Source organism: Stegostoma tigrinum, chromosome 1, assembly GCF_030684315.1.
Source record: "Stegostoma tigrinum isolate sSteTig4 chromosome 1, sSteTig4.hap1, whole genome shotgun sequence".
Taxonomy (NCBI): Eukaryota; Metazoa; Chordata; class Chondrichthyes; order Orectolobiformes; family Stegostomatidae; genus Stegostoma; species Stegostoma tigrinum.
The window spans coordinates 169,119,130-169,132,285 of NC_081354.1; the positions used below are offsets into that span (position 1 = coordinate 169,119,130).

Consider the following 13,156-nt stretch of genomic DNA (forward strand, 5'->3'; position numbering starts at 1 on the left):
CACCTCTATCAAGTCACCTCTCATCCTTCTTTGCTCCAATAGAAAAGCCCTAGCTCCCTCAAGCTTTCCTCATAAGACCTGCTGTCCAGTCCAGGCAGCATCCTGGTAAATCTCCTCTGCACCCTCTTTAAAGCTTCCACATCCTTCCAATAATGAGGTGACCAGAACTGAACACAATAATCCAAATGTGATCTAACCAGAGTTTTATAGAGCTGCAGCATAACCTCGCGGCTCTTAAACTCAATTCCCCTGCCAATGAAAGCCAACACACCATACGCCTTCTTTACAACCCCATCAACTTGGGTAGCAACTTTGAGGGATCTATGGACGTGGGCCCCAAGATTAGATTAGATTAGATTCCCTACAATGTGGAACCCGGGCCCTTCGGCCCAACAAATCCACAGTGCCCCTTGAAGAATCCCACCCAGACCCATCCCCCTATAACCCACACACCCCTGAATATTACGGGCAATTTAGCATGGCCGATCCACCTAGTCTGCACATCTTTGGACTGTGGGAGGAAACCGGAGCACACGGAGGAAACCCCCGCAGGCACGGGGAGAATGTGCAAACTCCACAGAGACAGTTACCCGAGGCTGGAATTGAACCTGGATCCCCGGCGCTGCGAAGCTGCAGTGCTAACCACTGAGCCACCGTGCCGCCCTGTTCCTCCGTCTGTTCCTCCACACTTCCGAGAATCCTAACATTAATCCCGTATGCTGCATTCAAATTCGACCTTCCAAAATGAATCACATTATACTATTCTGGGTTGAATTCTACCTGCCACTTCTTTGCCCAGATCTGCATCCTGTCAATGTCCCATTGCAACCTCCAACAGCCCTCCACACTGTCCACAACTCCATGAACCTTTGTGTCATCAGCAAACTCACAAACTCACTTGCTCGTCCAAGTCATTTATAAAGATCACAAAGAGCAGAGATTCCAGAACTGATCCCTGCGGAACAGCACTGGTCACCGAGCTCCAAGCTGAATACTTTCCATCTACTACCACCCTGTCATCTATTGGACAGCCAGTTTTGTATCCAGACAGCCAGATTTCCTTGAATCCCATGCCCCCTTACTTTATGAATGAGCCTACATGTGAACCTTATCAAACCATCAAGCCAATTGTGTCAGAGATAATGGGAACTGCAGATGCTGGAGATTCCAAGATAATAAAATGTGAGGCTGGATGAACACAGCAGGCCAAGCAGCATCTCAGGAGCACTGACGACTCCCAGAGAGTCAGTGAACATTCTCACTTCTGGCAATGTGATGGTGGGACCGATGTTACTGAAGCAACTGAAGATCACTGGGTTGAGGACGCTGTCCTCAGGAATTCCTGAAATAAGGTCTGGCGACTGAGATGATTAGCCTCCGACCTCTACTCCCATCATCCTTTGTACTTGGTATGACTGCAGAAGTCTGCCTTGTCCCTGATGCCTCAGGAGGCCTGGATGTCGAGGGCACAGTTTCAGTCATCATCTGACCATAAGCATTAAGATGCCTTTGGACAGCATCCATGGCTGCTGCTTGCATAACGATAGCCCTGTCACACTTTAAGAAACATCCTAGAGTAGGAACATGCGGGCAAACTGACATGGTAGTCAGGGCTTACCTGAGTACAGGATCACCCCCATTAGGATCGTAAAAGCCATGCCTTTATTTCAAAGGGAAATGGTTTAGAGTAGGTCACACAGTCTCAAAGTAAGAGATAAGTCATTTAGGATGGAGATGAGAAGGAATCCCTTCACTCAGACGGTACTGATTTTTTAGTATTCTTGATCCCAGGTGGCTGTGGGAGCTCAGTTACTGGGTATGTTCAAGACAGACAGCAATTGTTTTTTGGATGCCAAAGATATTAAGGGATAGAAGGCTGGCAAGATAAATTAGCATTGAGGTAGAAGATCAGCCGTGATCATGTTGAATGCTCCGTAACCTCTTTGAAAACCACTAACCAAGTAGTCCCGCTTCTGTTTCCCCATACCCCTTCAATTGTTATTGAATTTGCTCCTGCTGCTCTTTCAGGCAGTTAACTCCTAATCATAAGAAGTAACTGAATAAAATTGTCTTTAATTCTTTACCAATATCCTGTTACCGAGATAGTAGGAAATGCAGACGCTGGATAATCTGAGGTAACAAGGTGTAGAGCTGGACAAACACAGCAGGCCAAGCAGCATTAGAGGAGCAGGAAGGCTGACGTTTCGGGCCTAGACCTTTCTTCAGAAAATTTTCTGAAGAAGGATCTAGGGCCAAAAACGTCAGCCTTCCTGCTCCTCTGATGCTGCTTGGCCTGCTGTGTTTGTCCAGCTCTACACCTTATTTTCCTGTTACCGAAACTTCTGTCACTGGAGACATTTTCTCCTTTTTTACTGTGTCCAAAGTTTTCACGATTTTGAACATTTATGTCAAATCTAATCTAATATTTTCTGCTGTTAGGAGAACAACTTCAGTTTTTCTAAACTCTCCAGGTAATGTAAGGCCCTCATTCTTGTAAATCTGCCTCACATCCTCCCTGTAAATTCTTGTTTGTCCTTCCTAAAGGAAGGTGCCCAGAAAAGAAGACAAGATTCCAGCTGGGGACCTTGCAAATACACTGTAACTGTTCAGCATTACTATAGTGTCCAGCTTCACTGCAAAGTGAATTGAGAAGCACCTTCATCAGTGTAAAAACACCCACCTGGAAGCCAACGGCTGCATTCCCTGTTTTGATTTTTTTCGAAGGTGTTCCTTCTTCTTTATGCAGTTGAAAGTAAGAGCGCACCTTGTTGGCATGTTTTTTGCTCTTTAAAACAAACAAAAGCACAGGGAGTGAGTTTAATTTTCAATTATTGTTAAACAGAAAGAAGCAGTCATGAGTTAAGAGGCATTGGTGAGATAGAGAAAAGTGAGCAGTTGAGGTTAGAACGATACCTGATGGTAATACGTGGATGTAATTGCTGACACTGGCACTCACGGTCAACCAGCTTGATAAACATAAAACAAAAATTGGGAAATTTTAATGCCAAATCATGCTCAAAATCATGGAAGTTCACGTTTTCTGCTAGTTCACTTTGTTCAGATCAGGCTCATTCCCTCAAAACTAATCAAGCCTTCACATCAAATTTGTGATATAACATCTACTGCACTTAGAGTCATAGAGCTGTATAGCATGGAAACAGACCCTTTTGACCAAATATTCTAAATCAATCTAGTCCCATTTGCCAGAACTTGACCCACAAGCCTCTAGGCCCTTCCTATTCATGTACCCATCCAGGTGCCTTTCACATGTTGCAGTTGTATCGGCCTCCATTACTTCCTCTCGCAGCTCATTCCACACACGCACCACACTCTGCATGAAAAAGCTGCCTCTCAGCTCCTTTTTAAATCTTCCCCCTCTCACCTTAAACCTAAGCTCTCTAATTTTGGACTCCCCAGTGCTGGGGACAAGACCTTGGTTATTCACCCTATCCATGCCTCTCATGATATTATAAATGTCTATACTTGTTTGAAAAACCTCTTCAAACAGCATTCATTTTCACAGCTAGTGATATGTCTAAAAGACATTTGTACTAACAAAATATTTAATTTACTTGGAAACTGACTGGTTGTTTCATTGCTCTAGTGAAAGTATGAGGGGAGGAGATGGCCTAGTGGTGTTATTGCTGGATTATTTAATCTAGAGACCCAGACAACATTCTGGGGACCCAGGTTCAAATCCTGCCACGGCAGATGGTGGATTTTGAATTCAATAAAATACCTGGATTTGAGAATCTCATGATGACCATGAATCCATTGTTGATTGTCGGAAAAACCTATCTGGTTCACTAATATCCCTTAGGGAAGGAAACCGCCATCCTTACCTGGTCTGACCTACATGTGACTCCAGACTCACAGCAATGTAGTTGACTTTGAACTGCCCTCTGAGCAATTAGGGACAAATAATAAATGTTGCCTAGACAGAGATGCCCTCACCTCGTTAATGAATAAAAAGAACGTATCAATTCAGTGTAACGTTTAACATAATTTTCAGTTATTTTAAATCTGCTTGCTCACAGGTGTAGCCCAAGGCATTTTATTAAAAATGTTTATTCTGTTGATAAATCCATATCCAGTATTAATAAACATTACATCACTCCCATGACTAATGCAATACTTCTCTCCCTCTTTCTTCTTTCCCTTTCTTCTGTCTCTCTCTTTCTATTTCGTATTTCTTTCTCTTTCTTCTATCTCTCTTTCTTTCACTTTCTTCCTTCTCTCCCTCCTTCTTTATCTTTTTCTTCTGTCTCTCTTTCTTTCCCTTGATTCTATCTCTCTCTCTTGCTTTGCTCTCTCTCACTTTCTTTCTCTTTCTTCTTTCTCTCTCTCATCTTTCTCTGTTTTTACTCTATCTCTTCCTTCCTGTGTCTTTCTGTTTCTTCTTTCTCTCTCTCTTTCACTTTCTTCTTCCTCTCTCTCTCTTCCTTTCTCTTTCTTCTTTCTCTCTCTCTCTTTCTCTTTATTCTGTCTCTGTCTTTTTCTTTCTCTTTCTTCTATGTCTCTCTCTCATGCAAAATCTTAGACCATAAGACAAAGGAGCAGAAATTAGGCCATTCGGCCCATCGAGTCTGCTCAGCCATTCGATCATGGCTGATAAGTTCCTCAATCCAATTCTCCTGCTTTCTCCCTGTACCACTTGATAAGACCATAAGACATAGGAGCAGAAATATGGCCATTTGGCCTTCTCGACGGAAAGAGGAATAATGAAGTATCTTGCCCCGGTTCAAGGAGGATTTTACATACTTGATTACACAAATGAATTCTGAATCGTAACCTAATCTGCACATCTTCAAACAGAATTGGGCATAATTGCCTGATTCTGCCAAATCTTTACATGGAGTTGTCCAACTTGCAGTTGGGTTACAATCTGGCCATTCAAAGATCTCCCCATCACCCGGTTTCTGATATATACTAAGCAAGGATAAAAGATTCTGTAAGGAGCTGCTCATCTGATTTACCAAAGTTTCTCAGACAGCACCTTCCAAACCTATGATCACTCCTATCTAAGAGGACAAGAGCAGCAGATACTACACCAAATGGACTTGAGCAGCTCAAAAAGCACCTCACCACCACCTTCTCGATAGCGATTAGGGGTGGCCAATAAATGCTGGCCTAGCCAGCGAAGCGCACAAGCCCTGATTGAACAATAAAAAAAAAACACAGGCGGTTTCTCACTCACATTTGCTGATGAAGGGGAAGCAGCAGGAAGGCATGTGGTGCAAACAGTCAGGGCTTTCGGAGGCCTAGAATGGTCACTGGGAATGGGGATGGCACAGTGGGTGGGCTTGTACGCAGAGACTCGTACAACAGGGTACGTGGGGAATTGGTGGTGGGGCCAGAATGTGCATGGGGTGGGGGAAAGCTGCCAATCCTGCTTGAAGGTGGTGACCGCTTGTGCCTGCCTGATCCACCCATATGAAAACATAATTATATGGCCATCGGTGGGCTTGTGAACCAGGAGGTGCCCTCTCCTATTTGTAGCCTCAGTAGCTGCCACTATTACAAGTGTCTCAGAGAAGCAAGGCACCAAACCTAACAGGAAATAAGTCCTAGTGGAAAGCTTTGGATCAGCTGCTGTCATTAAAATGTCCTCCCTTGATCCTGATAAACTGCTTAGATATAAATCTGATGGCATGTTTCCAATCCTGACAGCAGGATTTCATTGAATCCTAAATGATACAGCTGAAGGAATGCATCTTTCTGTATTTCAACATTTTTCTCAGAGTGGCATTTGATCGACTTTTGCTCCACTCTCTGAACTCCTAAGACACTCTACGTGCAGCAATATCAGCTGGAGTATACAATACTCTGTTATTACCATGCCTGATTTCTGCCTTCTGCTAAAATTGTAATATATTCCTATTGTTTTCAAACAAAATATTCTTTGCAAGCATGAAACTGCACAAGCAGCACATTGTACAGTATTGAACAGCGTCAAGTTCAGAGTCACAAAAGTCTCACAAAAGTCAGTCTTCTGAGATGATAGAAATGTTTGTATTTGGAGACCACTTGTCCATATTTAGAATATTCCTCCATTTATTTTTGAGCAGGGTAGGCTGCTACCAACAGAAACACAACAAAACAGCCCTTAATTCCTGCCTATGACATAGCACTGTTAATTTAAAGCTGAGAAGTAACACAAGATCAAACTAGGATCTAATACTGCTGGACAACTATGTTTATTAACAACAAAGTCAAACCATTTCTGATTATTCACAGGTTAATAAAGTGTGAAGCTGGATGAGCACAGCAGGCCAAGCAGCATCTCAGGAGCACAAAAGCTAATGTTTCGGGCCTAGACCCTTCATCAGAGAGGGGGATGGGGTGAGGGTTCTGGAATAAAGAGGGGGAGGCGGACCGAAGATGGAGAGAAAAGAAGATAGGTGGAGAGGATAGTATAGGTGAGGAGGTAGGGAGGGGCTAGGTCAGTCCAGGGAAGACGGACAGGTCAAGGAGGTGGGATGAGGTTAGTAGGTAGGAGATGGAGGTGCGGCTTGGGGTGGGAGGAAGGGATGGGTGAGAGGAAGAACAGGTTAGGGAGGGAGAGACAGGCTGGACTGGTTTTGGGATGCAGTGGGTGGAGGGGAAGAGCTGGGCTGGTTGTGTGGTGCAGTGGGGGGAGGGGACGAATTCGGCTGGTTTTGGGATGCGGTGGGGGAAGGGGAGATTTTGAAGCTGGTGAAGTCCACATTGATACCATTGGGCTGCAGGGTTCCCAAGCGGAATATGAGTTGCTGTTCCTGCAACCTTCGGGTGGCATCATTGTGGCACTGCAGGAGGCCCACAATGGACATGTCATCTAAAGAATGGGAGGGGGAGTGCCTCCCACCCCAAGCCGCACCTCCATCTCCTACCTACTAACCTCCTCCCACCTCCTTGACCTGTCCGTCTTCCCTGGATTGACCTATCCCCTCCCCACCTCCCCACCTATACTCTCCTCTCCACCTATCTTCTTTTCTCTCCATCTTCGGTCCATCTCCCCCTCTCTCCCTATTTATTCCAGAACCCTCACCCCATCCCCCTCTCTGATGAAGGGTCTAGGCCTGAAATGTCAGCTTTTGTGCTCCTGAGATGCTGCTTGGCCTGCTGTGCTCATCCAGCTTCACACTTTATTACCTTGGATTCTCCAGCATCTGCAGTTCCCATTATCTCTGATTATTCACACCCATCATTAACACTGATTCTGTACGTACATATCCCTTTTGTTACCATTAGCACTCCCTTTTGTTCTGGGCACCTTCATTTTCTGTTCCACTTACTCTTTCTCCTCCTTTTTGAACAGCATAAAAAGCACCATTATTCAACCCTTTACAATTCCAAAGAACAGCTTTATGGAGGATATGGAGGCTTTAGAAAGTGTGCAAATGAGTTTTACCAGGACGCTGCCTGGATTGGAGTGCATTAGCTATAAGGAGAGGTTGGACAAACGTGGATTATTTTTGCTCGAGCGTCAGAGACTGATGGGCGACATGATAAAAGTATATAAAATTATGAGAAGCACAGAGTGATAGTCAGACTCTTTTTTTCCAAGGGTGGAGAATGTCAAAATCTAGGAGGCTTATGTTTAAGGTGAGAGGGGAAAAAGTTAAGTGAGAATGAAGTGAATGAAGTTTTTTGTTCCCCCACAGAGGGTGGCAGATGCCTGGAATGCACTGCCAGGTGAGGTGGTTGAAGAAGATGCATCAGCAAAGTTCAAGGGGCATTTATAAACACATGAACCGGCAGGGAATAGAGGGATTTTGAAAATGTGCAGGCAAATGGGATTAATTTAGAATGGCATTCTGTTTGACAAAGACATTGTGGGCCAAAGGGCCTGTCCCTGGGATGTACTGTTCTATGTTCTATGGCTAAAAATGTTGTGTGTTCCCTAGTGTTAATGAAAACACTGTTGAAAATATCACTAAATTAGCAGTCTAACACTAATAGTAGCAAGATAAATTTTCGTTCATCTGATGACTTTTCTTTCTGAAACTTGCTTCACAGCAGAAAGGTGAAAAAAGACCTGATCTGAAACATCAACTTTCCTTATGCCACCTGGCCTGCTGTGTTCCTCCAGCTCCACACTGTGTTGTCCCTGAAACGTGGCATCCCAGATGTAAAGGTTGGGGCTCCTGTTTTATAATTCCGGCTCCTATTTTACTTTATGATTAACTATTTATGGTATATGTTGCATGACATGGAGTGAACATTTCCATCATACTACAACTGAAGTACACCTCATAAGATCACAATGAAAAAAAAACATTTTTCAATGAGAAAGCATCCAATTTACAGGTACACAGAAAATAAATAATGGCTTGTCTGTGGCACACAAACAGCATTTAAAGAATGTCAAGTGACAACAGAAAAAACTGATTGAGTAGTACATTCATTGAAACAAGAGTTTCAGTTGACCAGGAAGGTATTTTACAAAACCAGATTATGAATGTCATGGGGTGGTCACAAGTTCTAGTGAAAAACGAAAATGAAATGGACAATATTTTATTTATACGATCTTAACATTTAAAAACTACCTCATAATGTGTGGTTCTCTGTACTTCTGAGATCAACATGGCACAGCAAACCCTGCAGTAGTTATCCGTGAAAAGTTCGCTGTCACTGTGACACCCCATTTTGTCTGAAAAGAAACATTCGTTACATCAATGGTAGTATTTCAAAATCAAGGCAAGTCCATCTACACGCAGTCCACTGATACGGACTGAAAGTCAATTCTTCGCAATTGTAAAATTTCTTACATTTCCCAATAACTTAAGTGAAGTGGATAACACAACAAAATAAAACAAAAATTTAGAAATTACTTCAAATTAACAGTAGATGGTTATCTGAAGTGTACTCACCTCCGAGGTATTGGAAAATTATGCATCTGGCAAGAATGATTTCTTTTGTTTTGAAATATGCAAACAGATTTCATACCAAATCATTAAACCATTAAACAGACCTACAATTCACTCAGATTTGAGTGCATTCTGAGAATTAAAGCACTTTGGTTTCTGCTCATCAGATTGTGAATATTCAAAAGAAAAACAACAGAAAGTATCTGAAGTACAGGTCACTTTCAGTGATGAAACTATTACTTATACTTTTTAAAATATCTGTGCTGAATATATTATGACTAAATTAACTTGAATAGCATTCCCCATCTCCATGATTCCTTCCAGGTATATTCCAATTTCAAAGTACAGCGTTTTGATTTTTGTTAGCAGTGATGGTGATTTTAATGATTAACTCCAAAATGAACCTTTATCATTAAATGCTTTTTAAATAATTTAAATGTTTCCAACCTAACTAAGTGTACTTATTTCTCATCAAACCTATAGTTCTGACCAGGCTGAATTATGCCAGTGTTGATGCTCTGTGTGATCCTCCTCCCATTCTCCTATTTTAAACCAAATCTGCATGTTCTTCTATTTCTCCCTTTTGTATATTCATTGAGCTGATCCTTAAGTGTATCTATGCTATTCACTTCAATCAATCCAACTGGTAACAAGTACCACATTTCCAAATTTATCTCAGTAAAGATGCATAAATTAGGAAAATGGTACACCTCTTCGCAGTCAGTTATCTCAGCAAGACTTTGTATGGGTAACATCTGAGACAAACCACTTACAGCTGCTTCATTAATGATCTTCTCTCCATCGTAAGGTCAGAAGTAGGGACGTTCAACAATGATTGCACAGTGTTCAGCAACAGTCGTGGCTCCTCATTTACTGAAATTGTACCTATCCAAATACAAGACCTAGACAATATCGAGTTGGACTGATCTCTTCAACAAGAGACAATCTAACCAATGCTCTATAATACTATCTCTGAATCCCCACAAACAGCATTCCAGATGTTATCACTTACCAGAAACTGAACTGGACTAGCCATAAAAATAAAGTGGATAAGTAAAGCCATATAAACAAAGGCAATCAGAAGCTAGGAATCTTGCAGAAATTGACTCACCTCCTGACTCCCCAAAGTCTGTCCACCATCTATAAGGCACAATTCAGGAGTGCGATGGAATATGCCCCACTTATCTGGATGGTGCAGCTCCAACAACACTCAAGAAGCTTGACACCATCCACGGAAAAACAGCCTGCTTGATTGGCATCATATCTACAAGCATCCACTCCCTCCACCACTGATGCAGTAGAGTGTGCTATTTACAAGATGCACTGCAGAAATTCACTGAAGATCCACAGGGTGCACCTTCCAAACCTATGATCACTTCTATCCAGAAGCACAAGGGCAGTAGATACGTGGGAACACCTGGAAATTCCACAACAAGCCATTCACCATTCTGATTTAAAAATATAACACTCTTCCTTCACTGTCACTGGGCCAAAACTGGCCAACACTGGCAAGAAATTGCCTCTGTGGATCCACTTACCCAAAATGAACTGAAACGAAAACAAAAATCGCTGGAGAAATTCTGCATCTATGGACAGAAAGCAGACTTAACATTTTGGATTCAGTGACCTTTTCTCAAAATGAACTGCACAAGTTCAAGAAGCAGTTTACCATCACGTTGAGGGCAACTAGGGATGGGTAATAAATGCTGTACCAGACAGTGAAACCAAATTCACTGAATTAATTTAAGAAGTTGGTTCAGGAGTTATTGGTGACTCATATTAATTGCTCCTAATTGTGGTCTCATCTACTTTTGGAAGTATCTCTATGCATGAATTATCAAACACTTTCATAATTTTAAAGACCACTATCAGATTACACCCCAACATTTTATTTTCCAGAGAAACGAGTCCCAGTCTTTTCAGTTTCTCTTGATTCTCATTGCTTTTAGGTCTGGTAACAATTTTACACATTTTTTCGTCACTCTTTTTTTTCAATCTTACTAACTTCTGAGGTCTGTAGTGTAGCTCTTGCCACATACAAACTTAAGTTTTAGTTTCCTATTAATCTGAAGGCTCACCACCATGTGTTAAATGCACAAGATTTATCACAGCAATACTACAAGCATCCATTTCAAAGAATGCAGACTGCAGAGTTTTTATGATCGACGACCTGAATTATGGATTGGGCTATAAGACCTCATCAATTCTTCAAACAAAATATGGTTATGGACAAAGTGCATTTAAAATGCTTTACTCGTTACCGGTCACTAATATTTTTCTGAAGATAATTCACAGCAAGAAACAACAACTTTGCATTTATATAGCAAAATACCTGAAGTCTTTCATCAGAAAGTTATATTTAAAAAATCATTTTTTGCAGTGCAATGACTGATGTCTACTCTACATAAGTCAGAGAGTGTTTTAACTCTATCTGTTTTATCCAGTGGTTATTTATTATGCAGCTACATAGCCTAAGTCTGCATCTGCTATCAGAATATCCAAATGGCCTGGCTTAAAGCTATGTCAAGAGACAAGGTAGAATCACAAACACAAAGTATAAAACTTGCCTCAAACCATGCTATTTGCCCTATATTATCCAATAACATTAATTCTTAAATTAATTCGAAAGTATCGTGCTGGTTTGGGGTCAGCCCATTCTTATCTCGGAGACAGAAAGTTGTGGGTTCAAGTCCTGTCCCAATGAACATAAACTATAACTTGTGTTTATAAAATGTCCTCCAGGGTATTTGACAGGCACTTTATCAAACAGAATTCGACACAGAATCACATAGGAAGGCATTAGCAAGGATGATCAAAAGCTTGGACAAAGAGGTAGAGTCACAAGAGGAAAGCATGGGAGCGAGGTGATCAGCACAGGGTGAATATTCCATAGTTTGGGCCCAGTGCAGCTGAATGCACAGCCAGAATTGGTGAGCAATTAAAATCAGGAATGCTCAACGGAACAGATTTCAAAAAGAAAACTCAGGAAGACACTCAGTGAAGTGTCCAAATGCTGTGTTTTCACAGCACTGATCTTTGCAAGAAACAGTAAATTGAGTCTGTTTTGGTAGATGTTAAAGATCTCAGGGTATTATTCAAACAAGAGCAGAGAAATTTTTCTCAGAGCACTGGCCAATATTCACCTTGCCAACAAAAATTACAATTTTCCTGTGTGTAACAAAGGCCGTGACTGATGACAAAGTAACAACGGTTGTGAATCAATCAAGTCAATGTGAAGAATATAACAAGGTGCTGTGATGCAAGACCCTTTTCCAAGGCTGCGCTTGCCACTCATTGCTCAGACAGTAACTATGCCAGTGATATCACCGCCAGAGATGTTGCTGCCTGCATCAAAGATCGGGGCACTGAGCAATTCAAAACAATTTTAACAACAGCAGAACCAATAAAATGCGCTCATTTCCAAATGTTTCTCTAATTTCAAATGTTTGTGGTTTTTACAGAGCCAAGCAGGGCATGGAGCAGGGCACTGAGCTGACCATTTGAAGTGGGTTGAGGGGTGCTGTGAGTGCAGCAATGATTACAGCAGCATTGCACATCCACCTACCAGCACATGGGTACAAATGTTCTGTGCCAGGCAGGCATCAATGATGTCAGTGCCACTGCCTTCTTGTACCAGTATGGTAGCAGGAGATACTTCATTGTTGGACTGTCTCCATTTTCACAATCATTTAGAAAACATGTGTAAGCTACATGGCTATCTATGTTACCATGTCAACTAAAGCAAAAAATGATTAAGAAACTTCTATTGCCTCATATGAAAACATGCTTCCATTCAAAGTTCATACTCACCCTTCACAGTATCCTCCTCAGCCTCTCAAGCGTCTCACTGCACCCAAATGCTAACAGCTGTGGAGTGCAGCCAGTAATGTAAGCACACTAATTACCCACAATTGCCCATTACTCAAAATCTCTTGTAGATTATCAGAATAAACCAGATAAATATCAGCCTTAAACCACAAGTTTACCATTCCACTGACTTGAACACTGGATGCACTATCCTGCAGTGGAAGAATAAGTTTCAGCGTTGGAGATGCCATCTTGCAGATCAGACATTAAATCAGGGCCTTATGCAGAAGATTCGGGGGGGATTGTTTTAAACAACAACAGGGGAACTCTCCCTTGTGACCTGGACAATATCCATCACTGAACAACATACCTGAGATAAAGAGATCTTCTAAGCATTTCACCAACCTTCCATGAGAGCTTGCTGTGCTGCACCTTTCTTATGTTACAAAAGTGACAATAGTTCAAACATACTCCATGTGCTGAGAAACAGGTTGGCT

General features: G+C 42.0%; 1 protein-coding gene across 4 annotated transcripts in view; it reads right to left on the minus strand.

Annotated features, from left to right (window-relative positions):
- Positions 1-13,156, minus strand: part of LOC125455071 (zinc finger matrin-type protein 1-like) — a 75,702-nt gene that overhangs the window by 11,339 nt on the left and 51,207 nt on the right. For all 4 annotated transcript variants that reach the window (XM_048536622.2, XM_048536614.2, XM_048536605.2 and 1 more), the window contains exons 2-3: positions 8,532-8,635; positions 2,681-2,785 (exon numbers count right to left, since the gene is read on the minus strand). In XM_048536622.2, coding sequence (XP_048392579.1) covers positions 2,681-2,785; positions 8,532-8,635 — 209 coding nt within the window. The remainder of the gene's footprint in view (positions 1-2,680; positions 2,786-8,531; positions 8,636-13,156) is intronic.